Source organism: Pygocentrus nattereri, chromosome 25 (assembly GCF_015220715.1).
Source record: "Pygocentrus nattereri isolate fPygNat1 chromosome 25, fPygNat1.pri, whole genome shotgun sequence".
NCBI lineage: Eukaryota > Metazoa > Chordata > Actinopteri > Characiformes > Serrasalmidae > Pygocentrus > Pygocentrus nattereri.
This window is the reverse complement of record NC_051235.1, coordinates 20,646,623-20,663,060: the sequence shown is the minus strand read 5'-3', so window position 1 is coordinate 20,663,060 and position 16,438 is coordinate 20,646,623. Positions and strand designations below refer to the sequence as shown.

Below are 16,438 nucleotides of genomic sequence, written 5' to 3'. Positions count from 1 at the left end.
TTTATTGCTTATCCTGAAACAGTAGGCCTAACTGGTACTGTAGGGACAGATGACTGTGATAAAATAGCTTGATGAGAGGAGAGAAAAGATTACTTTTTAAATACACTTAATCAAAGCAGCTTTTTGCTGTGGTCATTCAGGATGTTTAATTCACAATCACCATTAGGAACACTTAAACTGTGTGTTCCTTCTGTGAGTAGCATGCACTTAATCACGTTAAACAATAGTTATAACAAAGTACAGGTGAAGAAGGATGTAAATAGGGGTTGTGTTTAGTAGAGTCTGGGTACATACAGTAGCAGGGATTAATAAGCAGGCTGAGACAGAGTGTACGGGGTGTCTATGATGATAACTAAGACAGGAGCAAACTCATAAACTAAAAAAACACAGTCTAAGCAAGGATAAACAGACCAAATCTAAGTAACAAACAGTAAAGAAATAAGAACAGACAAGAATTATAAACAGACACTGACAAGACACAGGTGGGAACAATGATCATGAGGAGGGCTTACAAACAACAGGATAGGCAGTAGAACATGCAAGGGTTAAACAGAGGAGATGAGAGACAAAGCAAGAAAGGGGTGTAACCTGATTTAGAGAAGTGTAATAATAGTAAAAATATAACTCTTTATTTGTGTAACACATCCTCTACAGAGGGCACAAACATTACTGTTTAATTACTGTTTATGTGATGAATTTAACATATTAAGGACATTTAAAAGTGCAAAAGTTATGGTACATTTTATATTTTGTTTCTTTTTTTCAATTTGTTAAACTCAAGCAGAAACTGTGCACCAAACTTGGCATAACAATCCCATGTTGGTAAGTCCTGTGGAGGATATGTTGACTTATTTTCAATCAGAAAATCAACAAAAAAATTACATTAAACATTAAAACCATGGTTATTCATATTGTTGCATGCAATTGTTCTTAATGGTTAACAGCCTACCAAAACAGAGCACAAAAGCACTGAAATAAAGCTTAAATGACTACATAAATTATCTTTAAAGAAAAAGCAAAGTACACTAAAAAAGTCAGAATAAAAAGTATTGCAGTGTTAGATGACAAACAAACAGAAGACACGCCAGTTCCAGACAGAGGGCTGCAATACAAATGTGCAGTTTATGCGATTAGCTGCAGTCATAGTAAATCAAACTTTAATTTGGGACACATTTAAGCACTTATTTTGGTCCCATCAAAGCACATTTTGCTATGCGTCTTCTTACACATATGCATCTGATCCTACCAGTGGAAACAGTTTTATTCTTTTGGTAAAGAGTCTTTTAGTATTTAGTAGAGGCTTGTGCATCCATTTTCCACTGTGATTACTGCCACTGTTAAAGGACAGCATGCATTTTAGACACTTCTAGAAATGTGCACCTAGTTTAAGAGGCAGAGAAAATTCAGAAAGCCGGCTGCTGCCCAAACCTCAGTCAATCTGATTGAATACATAATCAGTTAAATTAGCGGCAATAATTCAAATTTTTTATCCCCCCCCACCTTGATCCTTCCACAAATCTATAATATTTAGGCTTATAGGCCAATTTCATACAAGACATTTAGGCAGAATGCATCATATTTATGTCAGAAACTGCCACCGAAGGTTTAATATGTTATTCAAAGGGTCTTTAATAACTAGTCTTATAGGCAGGAATAAGTAACAGTTCAAAACAGCCTCCATAACTAAATGGCCTGAGAGTCCAGCAGCCCCAACACGGTATAACATATTGTCGCTGTCAAAAAATAACATATTTCATGATTGCATGTTATTTGTACAGGAATGGGCCAATAGAAATGCTCCAAAATTACATGGAATTAGATCTCTTTATAATTAATTAAATCAAAAAGAACTTTTTTCAAGTTACTGTTTTGTAGATACACATTTTACTATTATTTATTTATTTACTTACCTATTTATTGTACTTTTTAAAACAGCAATCATTATACACTACAACAATTTATGCTTCATTTAAAAAGTACTTATTGTGGCTGCCTGATGAGTGTGTTGTAAGAGGAAGGTCCCTAATTTGACAGTAGTTCAACAAGGCAACCACACTGATTTTTTATAGTTAGTTCTCAGAATCATTTTGATGAGCTATGTCACCAAATATGATTTGTTGACTTACGCTTGCAGAAAGTATTCAAGACACTTGATCAAAATTTAAACACGGGAATATTTCATTGCTGCAACTTTCACTGTAACAATTGCTGTAACAATTAACTCTCAAGAAATGGTTAAAACCAGTGTTTGACTGCAATGTATGGGAACCTATGCTAAATTTACCATCTCTTAATTTATAGTCTGAATGAATATCAGCAGTTTAGAGAGTTTTTTGTTTTGATACATTAATGACAGTGCTTCGGAAAACTCAGGCAGGGAGGATAGCACTTATTTTGGGGGGAGACAAGTAGATGACCAGACAGCAAGGGTACGGTTTTTCTGATATGTGGATGGGGTGCCACTATCGAAATGGGTGTAACTAAACACAAAAGCAAAATGTAGCAAAAGCTATGTTTTGAAAAGCAGAAGAGCACTATTTGTTGCAAGTGGAAAAGTGAATTTTCTGAGATAATTTGCCTAATTAATTAAGTCCTTCCCTAACTTGATTGAAAAAGCAAAGAGCTTTTAATTAGTGAATATATGTATTAAATATATGTTTAGGATATTACAGCATTTACAATATGTGTTGTTTTACATATGTTTCTGTTTAAATGTTCATTCTCATACTCAAGATCTCTTTACAAAGAAGTAAACATACATAGGGCTGTCAGATTTATTGCATTTATAATGTGTTAATGTGGTAAGTTTCTATCATTATCAGTGCCATTGACACATTTTCCTAATTTGATTCTTTGAAGCATCTATAATAGTGCAAGCTAAAGCCCAGATGCACTGTATGTTGCATGTTAGAATCAATGACTGTAGCTCTCTCACTGAAACATAGCTTTTAAACACAAAGCAGCAATAACCAAGTGGAAAACTATAGGTTCCCCTGAGACCCTCCACTGTAACAACAATACACACTCATTGTTTGGAACATGCAGCCACTGTTGCTCTCACTGGACATTTGCAATGGATGTAGGTGATGAAAACATTATTGAAATGTTGTAATTTTCAATTTTGTAAATGTAATAAATACATTCTGATTATGGTTATTTTACCCTCTCATATAGCTATAACAAAATAAAATGCTTTTTATATGGAAAAACAGGATCTCTTTAGTTCAAATTGATGAATCATTATGAACTACACAATATGATGTGACTAACTGCAATTAATTATTTTAATCACTTGACCACTCTGGCATTTAGGGGAAAAGAACATGCAGAAGATAAAATAAAAGTGAATGCTTCTGCAGTGAGGGTTTAAATCCTCTTTATATTAAGAGGACTTCAGTTAATGTATAGTCTCAAAAATAGTGAGTGGATGAGTCAAGTCTGATTACAGGGCAGGGAATATAAGCCAGATCTAGAAGTGATGATTTGCGAGACAGAAAAATGCACTGAGGTATAGTAGGATATAGATTTGTCAGCCTTGGCACTCTAATATGATGACTTCTACAGACTTGCAGTGTGTGTTGGGAAGCGGAGGTTGAGGGATGTGTGCATACACTTTGGATGTTTTACAGTCAGGATGTTTCGATCAGGTCTTAATTACACTGCAGTGTGGTTGTGCAACACATTCATACAGAAAAGAATGTGGGTCATATATCTGAATGATAGTCAGCCGATTGTCGGTATCAGCTGTTACGTAATATGTAATTATATGGCTGGTTTGGATGGTGGTCCATGTTGGTTAAGGTTGAGCTGGGGGTTAGACAGTGTGGTTTAAGAGCTAACATACTGCTATTTAAACCACAAATCTCTGCATCAATCATGTAAATGGTGATGTAACTGAAGGATTTGCCATTACTATGTTACACATACTGGGACATTAGCAGAGGTTATTGTCTGGCATGGAATTTAAGTAGAACTGCATGTCCTAATGTTTTTATTGTGTGGGCTTCAGTTTTATTGGTCCCATTTAAAGATTTCTGTCAATTCCATAGCTTTTTGAGAAAAAAAGTAGTGGCTTAATATACACTGCAAATGATCACGCTTCATTTATTTAATCTCCAGGCAAAGTAGCCATTAACAACAAGTTATTTATTTGTTGGGACATATTTCTGATGAGAATATATCCACTTACATAAGTTATAGGAAAGTAAGTGAAAAAAGGAGCTTCCAAAACTGGGTTATTAAAATACATAGCGCAAAGAACACTTCTAGTAACTGTGCAAGACCCGGTAGACCACCAAAACTATCACTATCATAAAAACAGTGCATAAACAGTTTTATACTGTGACTCGAAGGTCACTTCAACCATAAGATGCCTGCAATGAAGCTGTATTCTGTTGTATACTTACAGTAATAAGCTGTAATTGAAACACAGTGATCTCCTGTAATTTTACATAACAACTGTAAAAGTAATGCATCTCAGTAGCCAGTAATTCACTGTAAAATGAATGCTACTTATAATTTGCACGAACATGACCAAAATACCAAAATAAGCTGGCAGTACTAGTAAACCAAAGTATTTCTGTGAACACCTCAGTGTTCTAGCACGCAAACAAAGTAAACTTTGAAAATTTTCAAAGACACCAAACTCTGTGGGGTATGGCTCAGTGTCAACCTCACTGTAATGTGCTGTGTTATTACAAACAAAAAAAATTAGTTGATTTATTGTGAAACAGTTATGTTAAATATTGTGAAATCCTGGTAATATTTAATCTTTGAGAGAAAGATCTCTCAGAAAGTCAAGCTTCACCTTGTTTCAGATCTGAAAATATCCACAGTGGTTTTTGTCCATCCTTCCACTGTATGAAGATAACTCAATGCTACAGGTCTGAAATTGTGAGTAGCAGTCAAGAGATCTTTACTGAGAAAAGGAATAGACAAAAAAAAGAGAGTTTGCAAATCAAACAGTGCACTGCCACCCAAGCCCAGACCTCATATTTATGATTGCTTGAACTGAGCAGAAAAATGCAACTAACTTCCAAGACTGAACTGGAAGTGTAAAAATATCCCTGCGCATTTCTCTAAAAAGCTGAAAGCAAGTGTCCTGAAAAGAGTTAAAGCAGAAATAAAGGCAAATGTTGGGCACACTAAATGCTGAAAATGATGTTTTTCTTTCTGGAAATGAAATCAATGAAATGAAAGAAGGGTGGTCTCTGACTTTTGCACTGTAAACTCTTGTGCAGAGTAAGTCCTAACACAGTAATGATAGTGATAAAGTGAGTCACTGAGCTAAAAAAGAGGAAAAGAGAGTTAAGGAGGATCTCTCTGCTGCATGAGAGTGCACCTCCTTTTGGTTTAGCCACAGTCTCCTCCTCCTTCCTCCAGATATAGTGAGTGTTTTCAGCAGCAGTGGAGTCAATCAGGCCTAGATCTTAAGGGGAACACACTGACGGACATTCTGCCCTCATACGCACACACACACACGCACACACACACTCACACACACGCACACACACATGGAGTACCACTGCACTCTGCTGCTCTGGATCCTCTGCTTGCTGCCAGGTGGGTGTTCATGTGTTTGTGCATGAGTTTATATGTGTGGAACAGAGAGAAAAGATGTTTGTCCTCACATGTGCATACAGTCTGTGTGTTGATGTGTTGTTTTTGGCTTTGCGGTTTTGAAGACTCCTCTTTCCAACTCAGTTGTTGCAACATCCTTTGAAAAGCTGTTACTTTGTTCTATTACTTGCAATTCCTCAGAGAAAGTAAGCAGTGATTATTTTGGAATCCTTTGGAGTTCCCTGTCTGAATTGTCTTACAGGAGACCAATATAAACTTTCCTGTGCCGGAAACTTGAACACAGTCCTTCTCTGACAGATGGGGGATGCTGATGTTGGTTCGACTTGTCAGACTCCCGTTCTTTTCCTTTCATTTGATGCTCTTGCCTGCCATGTCTTGAAATGAAACGTGACATTGTCTGAGTCCTTGTAAAGTGTTCATACTTTCCAGAGTCTGAAAAAAGCACTGGGGTCTTGCCACAGTCTGGTTCAATTATCAGTGAAATTATACTCACAGCAGCCCATTGAGAGACAGCTGGCAGAGTGTTATCCTGAGGCTTTTAAAGAGAAGATTGTTAAAATTGACTCTCCTATGATGAGGAATGGTTCATGTTGGAACTTAAAAATGAGCAGTATTGGGGTAGTTACTCTAACCAAAGTAACTCCAATTGGATTACTTTACTTATTACTTTCTGGAACAAAGTAATCTCACTGCTATTTACTGTTCTTCTAAGTTACTCTCTGAAACTTATTCATATCTTTACCAAATTAAAAGTACAAAAGAAGGCCTAATAGTCCTTTCAGCACTTTATTTAGAAAGAAATAAACATCATTTAAAATGCATGTTACTATATATATTTGAAGTCACTAACCAGGACAGGTTATGAGAGTAATGTGAAGCTTACAGAGGTTTTATAAATGGAAATTTAATCTGGCTTGTATAGGTGAGGTTGTACCTCTTTCTTCTTCTCTACAGGGATCTTTATCCATCCATTTCATATAAGCAGTATTAGATGCTTCGACACAGGTGCAGATAATACATGCACACACACACACACACACACACACACACACACACACACACACACACACACACACACACACACACACACACACACACACTCACTCACATATATACCACCAACATCTTAAACAATAGATAATACAGAGAACTATTATAAATTAAGAGTGTACATTCAAAAACTAAATGTAATAATAGGAAATGGGTTATGTATTTGAGTTCATGGATTCATTCTTTGCCAGTGTTCTTTCCCATTTCGCTCTGACACACGGGTCAATGAACTAAAAAATATTCCCCCCAAAAAGTGGGCTGATAATGAACTAGTGCAACTATGGTGTACACTGGAAGGGAGCTAGACTTATCTTGCACTAAAACTTCCTATTGGTGCTGGACTCCAATCAATTGTGCATTGAAAGGGAATTTAGATAGCATGTAAATATTTGTGTCGTTGAAGGAATTGGGTTGCTGGCTGGAAGCCCTGGTCTCTTGTCGAGAAGCCAAGAGACAGAGCTGGACAGACAGAACGAAAGACAGATCAGATAAGGGAGAGCTTCTGAAGTTTAAGATGTGTAATGCGTTGGAACCGGCACAAGTCTGGGGGCAATCTGTGTGTGTGTGTGTGTGTGAGAGAGAGAGACAGATAGAACTGTGTGGGAAAGCTTGCCATGTGTGTTAATCAGTTTTGGTCTCCATCAGCAGCTTGTCATCCAGCTGTAAATCTAAAATGCTCACTGCTGGCCCTGAAACGTTTACTTAGGACTTAAGTTCCGACAAGTCCCACCCCCATTTGCTTAACACATCTGTTTTCTGAACACCTAGTAATGCCAACCTTAGCAACAGTGGCTGGTAATGGCAACACACTAAATCAAGGTTTTTGGTTTATCTTAACATCTAAATTTCTCAATCTGGCCTGAGTAGACTGAGCATGAATTAGATTTTCACATTTAACCTAGTGTTCTTCTCAGAAATAGCTGTCACTGTTTGGCTGAAATAAAACATGCTTTATTGACTGGTTCTACTAGTATGTCCTCTCCCTGTTCCTCTGACTTAAACTGGGATTATCTTCTTCAAATACTTTTCCACTTTTTCTGAAAGTATATTATGTAATTGAACAACCAGAGGTGTAGTTAACCTGACTAAAGGGATACATGTTAATTTTGACCACATGTACAGAGATCTGGATGGTTAGAGAACTGGAGATTTCAAAAGGTCAGCAAGTGTCCAAAAATATAGGTACCACTTCCCTGCCAGCAAACTATTTAGAAGGTATGCCCAAAGAAAGCCTTTCTTTTAATCTAATCACAAATGTAAGCATCTGGACTTCTCTAGATGCTACTGGACATTTACTGGAACCAGATGTCTGTGAACAGATTGGACAAAAATAGAGCTCTTTGACAACAAACACTCAGATTCAACAATAAAAAAGGTTATTCAGAAGATAACATCATTCCCATTATTAAGCATGAGAGAGGATATGCAATGTTTTGGATCCATTTTACCTCCAAAGGCTCCTTGCTCAGATACATAATGGACAAAAAACAAACTGGGTTGTGGCTAGATCTCAGGACAGTGATCCAAACCATGCAAACCAGTCCACACAAAATGATTACATTTCCATAGATTAAAGTTTATAACATGGCCATCCCAGTCCCCTGACCTAAACCACATTGAAAACTGGAGAAAACTAAGAGAGAACCTAGATTCTGTATTGACAAATATGATTCTGCATAACAACTGGTGTGAATGTTGTCTCTGAGAGGTTTATTGAAGAATTCTTCCAGTTTGAATGCTGTAACCTACATGACTTTGTCACTAACTGTAGTTATTTTGTAGGGCTGAGGAAGCTCAGAGCTCTGCAAATAGCGTCCATCCCTCCAGATTCACCAACCCAACCAGCTCGCATCTTCCTGTTCATGCCTTCTAGCTCATTTTCTTTGGAAACAAGCATACTTTAATGCCACAGACACCATCCCTTGCATCACTCAACAGCACTGGGTTTTCCACACTGCAGAACGCACGACAGGAAGAGTTGACATGGATCGATAGCTGTTTGGGTTGCTATTGTCTTAAAACTCCAAACTGAAATTGCATGTATATTATCTCACACTGTACAATACACATGACCTCTGGTTGGGTGGAACAGCATTTCAAAGCAGTGATTGAAGAGATGCATTTCCAGCATGTGGAGTTTATTAGAAGCAAATCTGCTGGTATGTAATCCTAGCCGGTGGGCAGCAGTCAGCCTCATTAGCATCTACACGTAAATATTTGTGAAGGAGGAGAGAGATGACTGAGGGGTGAGCAGATGTATGGAGGTGTTCTGTCCATCACAGTTGGTGGAAAAATACAGTGTAAGCTCAAGCTTGAGTCTTCCATCAATTGCAGTGCTGTGGTGTTGAGTTTGATGTTTGGTTTAGCCTTTGTTAGTTGTCAGTGGTGAAGATTTGGTCCACATGGGATAAAGAACTGGCCAAGGTTTCCACTCAGTTCTAAGTTTGGTTGAAAACAGCTTAGACTCTTTAGGTTTGGTTGTGGGTTGAGCCAAGATTTTGGGTCATCTGTTTTGGATTTAGGAGTGAGGGCTTCTTGAGTTGATTGAGTTTTAAAGTTTGGGCTTCTGTCACAGGGGAATGTGATGCTAGTGGGGTTAATTCAATTGTTCCAGTTACTGACTGATGTTAGTTTTCTTGATTTTGAGGTTACTCTTCTGACCTTATGTGTTTGAGGCCTTTGGGGGATTTCATTAAGTATTTTCAAGTAGGATAGCCAATCTAGGATTAGATTTCCCTTGTTAAGGGTGATGTTGGTGACAAAACTGATCCTAGATCTGCACTTTCACTCTAAGAATCTAAGAATTTAGAGGTCAGGGTCTAGTCATTGGTTTTGGTGCTCCAGTCTTGACTCCATCTCTGTCTAGGACCCTCACCACTGCCCCTTTGGATCTGAAGGTGATTGTGTGTCAGCATGGTTGTGGTGGAGCTCATAAAACCCGATTCTGGGCCAAAGGCAATGCAGGCCCGTCCTGGACGCTCAGCTCCCAGGGCCAGCAGCCACCGTGCTGAGGTTTATTTATCTGGGCAGAGGGATCCGTACACAGGAAACCCAGGCAAAGACTCGGGCCGGCTTCAGGAGCTGCTGATATTACTGGGAGTATTAAATCGCTCTGCCACGTTAGGGTTTCAAATGGAAACTGGGGCCTCTGGAAACTCTCTTCTCTTTTCCCTCAGCTTCCTTTTGTTGCAGGAGTGAAATGAAAAAGTTGCTCTCTGATGGTATCTGGAACAGTTCCTGCAACAAGCACACAAGCTCAGAACTGTGGAAGCATTGCCAGGATGCAATAATGATAAAACATATGGGGGAGAGAATTAGAATTTAGCAGAGTGGACAAAATAATTGAATGTAGTTAGCAACAGCATTATCACTAGTTTATTTACATTCCTTTTCTGGGTCATTGGTCTATTAGACATTCTTATTCTGTTTAGTTGAGCCAATTGCTGATTCACACATGCAAGTCGTAAACTATTTTTATAGTTGTTTATTGTTGAATTGTATGTGTTCTAGAGATGGCATGACACCACTTTTTCTGACATTTTGACAAAATAAAAGCCTCCTGTGTTCCCTTGTCACTATTGGCCCCTCCCAGTCCTGTCCATGTGTGTTTTTGTTTTGGTTTAGTCCAGCCCCTTGTTTTGTAACTCCAGCCCTGATCGTTTTCACCTGTCCTTCGTCTTCCTGGTGTGTATTTAAGCTGTGTTTGGCCTTTGTGTTTGCTGGTCTGTGTTGTTGGAACTGTTTGGTTTGTTTTGTCATGTCTGTACCTGATTCTTTATGTGTTGGCTACATGAACCTGGACCGTTATGACCCTGATTTTGGATTTGCCCTCAATAAAAGTTGCTCGCCTCCGCACATGCGTCCACTACCTCGCTCCCCGTTACATCACTGACTTGGCGCACATTTTAATCTGTCATTGTATTGAGATTGATAAAACTAAGCACAAAACATTCTGAGTATTTCTGCCATTGTAAGGCAAGTGGGGGTTTTGACCATATACAGTAGACAGTGTTTCATCCTCGGGGGCTCTTTGTATTGCTATTCCAGTGACTTGGATGTTATTTTGAAAGCAGTTATTCAATAACCCAATAACCTTAGCTCAAAAGTCCAGTACTGAGTAACAGGACAGAACGAATCAGACTCGTGTGGACTGTAAGAAATGAAAAGGAATTACTAGTTTGAGGGAGTTCTGAATCGTAACAAACCCTGCAATGAACCACTCAGTAGCTCTGGTAATTGCAACAATACCTTGCAAAGTGTCTAAACTAAAGCCTGGGCTAATTAAGCTAACTAAAAAGATCACATGATTAACACAACAGGTGTTAATGAGACAGAGTCACATGATCATTCAAGGGGTTATGGGAATTGGAGTCCCAGCTGGAGGGATGCATGGCATTATCTCAATACTGTGTTTTGTCTCAGTCACTATTTCAGCGATTCAAACGCTTTAAGCAGTGATTATTTAGTAGCTTATACAACCCCCAATTCCAGTGAAGTTGGGACGTTGTGTAAAACATAAATAAAAACAGAATACGATGATTTGGTTTAAAAAAAATGTATTCAGTTGAATACACTACAAAGACAAGATATTTAATGTTCAAACAGATAAACTTTATTGATTTTTGCAAATATTCACTCATTTTGAGTTTAATGCCTGCAACACGTTCGGGGTCTCCGTTGTCGTATTTTGCACTTCATAATGCGCCACACATTTTCAATGGGAGACAGGTCTGGACTGCAGGCAGGTCAGTCTAGTACCCACAGTCTTTTACTAAGAAGCCATGCTGTTGTAACACGTGCAGAAAGTGGCTTGGCATTGTCTTGCTGAAATAAGCAGGGACATCCATGAAAAAGACGTTGCTTGGATGGCAGCATATGTTGCTCCAAAACCTGTAAGTACCTTTCAGCATTAATGCTGCCTTCACAGATGTGCAAGTTACGCATTCCATGGGCACTAACACACCCCCACACCATCAGAGATGCTGGCTTTTGAACTTTGCGCTGATAAAAATCCGGACAGTCCTTTTCCTCTTTGGCCCGGAGGACACAATGTCCATGATTTCCAAAAACAATTTGAAATGTGGACTCGTCAGACCACAGGACACTTTTCCACTTTGCGTCAGTCCATCTCAGTTGAGCTCGGGCCCAGAGAAGCCGGCTGTGTTTCTGGGTGTTGTTGATATGTGGCTTTCGCTTTGCATGGCAGAGTTTTAACTTGCACTTGTAGATGGAGCGACAAACTGTGTTCACTGACAGTGGTTTCCTGAAGTGTTCCTGAGCCCATGTGGTAATATCCGTTACAGAATGATGTCGGTTTTTAATGCAGTGCTGCCTGAGGGATCGAAGGTCACAGGCATTCAGTGTTGGTTTTCTGCCTTGCCGCTTGCTTGCAGAGATTTCTCCAGATTCTCTGAATCTTTTGATGATATTATGGACTGTAGATGATGAAATCCCTAAATTCCTTGCAATTGCACGTTGAGAAACGTTGTTCTTGAACTGTTGAACTATTTGCTCATACAGTTGTTCACAAAGTGGTGAACCTCACCCCATCCTTGCTTGTGAACGACTGAGCCTTTCAGGGATGCTCTCTTTATACCCAATCTTGACACTCACCTGTTTCCAATTAAACTGTTCACCTGTGGAATTTTCCAAACAGGTGTTTTTTGAACATTCCTCAACTTTCCCAGTCTTTTGTTGCCCCTGTCCCAACTTCTTTGGAACGTGTTGCAGGCATCAAATTCAAAATGAGTGAATATTTACAAAAAAACAATAAAGTTTATCTGTTTCAACATTAAATATTTTGTCTTTGTAGTGTATTCAATTGAATATAGGTTGAAAAGGATTTGCAAATCATTGTATTCTGTTTTTATTTATGTTTTACACAACATCCAAACTTCATTGGAATTGGGATTGTTTATCTTAACTCATTTACCTCCCAAAATATTTGGTGAGAATCAGTAAATAGTCTGCAATCCAGAACAGAATAAAAATAGCCATAGATGCACTGACATATGATGACAAAGATGAGACATGAGCACTTTGGCAGTGCTTTTCCAGCACTTTTCTTACAAAAAAAAACTATCAATTTTATAACCTGTGTTGTCACCTGGTACAGCATAGTTATGGAGTAATGAATAAAGAATGATCAAAACACAGTTTAAATTTGTTATTTCAACATTTCTTATGCCATATCCCAACATAAATAATCATCAATGCTTTAAAATTATAATGCTCAAATGATCTTTGCCATTCTCATGGTTATGGATTTGCAGCCTTTTAAGTGTTAAAATGAACATGAATGTTTGTAATTGAAGCAGTTCACTTAAGATGAGACTGCTCACCGTGTTCAAACTGCTGAAACCCTCTACTACCCTCCAGAAAGAAATACAAAGCTAATAATTTGAGACAGTAAGACTTTTTCTCCCTCTGACATCCAGCCTGGTATTTTTCTGCTGATATTTGCTTGATGATAATAGGTGATGTCGGACGGTCACCATCTGCCATCTTTAATGTATAGCAGACATTCTTATATACACTATGTTGAATTGGATGTTAAAGTAGTGAAGAAAACAGTGCACTACATGCAAACATAAGGAGTTAAAATCATTAGAAGTGACCTTCCTGTGAGCCAGTTATGTACTATTCACAACCTTCAGCTAGTTTCAGATGCTGCTGTCTGTTTTGCTTGTGCATGCCTCACACATTTGCTTTGCTTGTTGTATATCATGGGGTAAGTACATGGTGGCACTGAAAAAAAAGCTTATGTTTACTAACCCAGCAGAGGGACATTCTATTGTGAAATAGAAGGGCAGTTGTGGGCTGGAGGTTAGGGAACTGGCCCTGTGACCGGAAGGTTGCCTGTTCGATCCCCAGTGCCGACAGTCCATGACTGAGGTGTCCTTGAGCAAGACCCCTAACGCCTGGGCTGCCCACCGCTCTGGGCAAGTGTGCTCACTGCCCCCTAGTTTGTATGTGTATTCACTAGTGTGTATATGGCGTTTCACTGCACGGATGGGTTAAATGTGGAGGTGGAATTTCCCTGTTTGTGGGATTAAAAAAGTATCACTTAACTTAATTGTGGTTAACACTTAGAGCATACAGGAAGTTAGCTGTCATGAAGATCTCACATGTTGTGCATACTAAAAATAATGTTTGTAAGCATGTGTAAAACACATGAAAGGGTAAAAATAATGGAACAATTCATCAACAGAAAAAGTCCCTTTGGAAAATATTTCAGGGCTGGATCAGGATCTGAGCAATTCACAGAGAATACTTGGAGAATGTGTCAATATTTAGATGATTGGCATTCATATCATTGCTGGTTTACTGTGAAGAATGACTGATCTGATGTTTTCAAGTGCATGGGGATCAGACTGTATAACCAAGTCAAACTATCATAACAGTTAGGCTCCTTACAGGACCTTGGAGAAGCAGAAGGCAGTATGGGGTCCATTCATCTGCTGCATGCCTGTGCTTTTATACTGTGCCTCTGACCGATTTAGAGCCACACCATTTGAGCAAACAAGACATGGATAGACATGAATAGTTGTGAAATTTAGGAAGGTTTGTGATTGAAAGAAGTTAGTCAAAAAGTGTCAGTATTTTAAAAGAATGTTGACATCTTGTCCTATACAATAAGTACAGTACTGTGTAAAAGTTGGAGACTATCATTTATGTATTCCAGTAAAAATAGCGATTAAGTGCATTCTTAAGATTAAGTGCAAGAGATATTTCTGAGGAGGCTAGATTCAAGCTGCATTAGTTAAAAGAAAAATAAGCAAAATAAGTGAAATAAACTTGGATCATGAGAAGCAGAAATAGCAATCAACTTTAAGACTGAACTTTGGTGGTGTGGAAAAATATCCCTGTAGATTTCTTTAAAAAACTGAAATCAAGTGGACACACTAAATACTGAAAAAATGATAGTACTGTCATTTTCTTTTAAATACACTGTGTGGATTCCATTTTCTGTTTTTTCTTCCTAATGAATCTTGTACTCAATGATTGTTTTGAATGGAAACTAAAGACTTTGTACTATATTTTAGTCTCAATTCAGTAACATGTGATTTCTCAGAGAATACAGTAAATTTACTGTGTGTTTCACACTGAAAACCAGCCTAGTAGTCGTACTGATTCTGGTTGGACTTCAGGAATCTCAGTCGAAGCATCCCAAGAGCCGAGAGTTTGATCCAGATTTCAATAATGTGAGGAAACAGTTCGAGATGTCAGTTTGTCAGATATGTCTGGCTGTTATCAGCATTTTTGGCAGAGTGAAGACAGGATGGAGGGAGAGAGAAAATGAGGAGAGAAGCAGTTCAGGGAGGAGATCTGGTGAGAATGCGAATGTGTGAACTAAGGGTCATTTTCATTCACTGTATGAAAGCCTTCATAGAAGCTCACAGTGGGAGTTCATACTGTGACATGGGAAACATTAGGCTATTCTGCTATTGACAGGCAGAAAAAGCACTCCTCCTCGACCCTGGGTCACTGTGGCTGAATAGCTGTGTTTATTTTTTTCTCATAAAAACTCTTTGCTTCTCTGTTCTTTACTTCTCTCTCCATTTCTTTATGTTCTGGTTGTGATATTAAGGCAAAATAAAATTTACACATTTTTTCCATTTACCACAGATATAAAAATGATCTTGTCATATGCCAAAGATTATATATAAGTTTTATGATTCCTCTTTGTTCTTTTTTGACTTTTTGCTGTGCAGTGAGGCAGAGTGTACCACACCGCAACCCATGTAGTAAAACGATAGATATATTCTCCAGGCTTCTCTGTATAGCTGATTTTGGATGCGTGGCACCCACAGCACCCTTTAAGGCTATAGATGCTCTAGGTTACATTACTTTGTTACTGGAAAAAAGTGATCATACTATACTGTACCACTGTTGTTAACAAAGACAGTAAGTCAATGGTCACTCAAATCTTTTCCATGAGTACATCCTTAAAACTCTCTCATTCAAACATCCTCAGGCTCTTCACTGAGGTCACATAGACCTGTTGGTTTAGTTTAGGACACAGTATTACTTCTTGTAAAATAGAAAAATGAACAAAAATGTATCATGTAGCAGTGAGCAGCCAGTTCAAACACCTGTGTCTGTGTGCCTGCAGAAAGGTTTTGTCCATTGACTTCTAGTGTCCATTTAGCAACGTCAGCCTCTAAACTGACGAAGCTAAATTTGGACACCAAACATACTGTAATGTGGCTGATTCACTAGATCTTAATATCTTTTTCGCACATTCCCTTCACCTTGTTTTGGATCACAACCCAACAGAAACACACTTTACTTCATGTCCATTCTCTTTTGCAGTGGGGAAAAAGTTATTTTAATGAATGCAAAACTGCGCCATGGCATTGGTTCTCAGCACAACAATAGCAGATCAGTCTCTACTGCAGCCAAAGAGGTAAAACAAGTGGGAGGCAGTGGCAGTGAAAGATGGGGTGAAGATAATTAGAAAGAAAGAGGGATTTAAGGAGAGTCAGACTAAGGCTAAGAAGGCTTAACTCAATTCTCCTCCTGTCTGCCTGTGTTCCACATCCATCGATGCTCTGTCTAATTTACTGCTGTTACTGGAAAGAAATGCAAGATTCAGGCATTCTGCTTATCACTGTCATCTGCAATATATGGCTTGAACTATGCTAGTAACAGGTATAGAACAGTTGGTTTCCCTTAGAGAAAAGCCTTTTGTGATAAGTCTTTTAACTGAAAACAGGGGGTGATGCTTTTGCTTAGATCAGTCAGAGCTTAAAGAGCAGACAAGAAGACTCAGAGCCATCAGAAAGACCTCAGACTTTGATCAGGT

At 38.6% G+C, this 16,438-nt stretch overlaps 1 protein-coding gene across 1 annotated transcript in view; it reads left to right on the top strand.

The window, feature by feature from the left end:
* The first annotated feature begins 5,430 nt into the window (after positions 1–5,430).
* Positions 5,431–16,438, top strand: part of itga11a (integrin, alpha 11a) — an 82,176-nt gene continuing 71,168 nt past the window's right edge. The window contains exon 1 of the mRNA XM_037534315.1: positions 5,431–5,562. Coding sequence (XP_037390212.1) covers positions 5,514–5,562 — 49 coding nt within the window. The 5' untranslated portion in view covers positions 5,431–5,513. The remainder of the gene's footprint in view (positions 5,563–16,438) is intronic.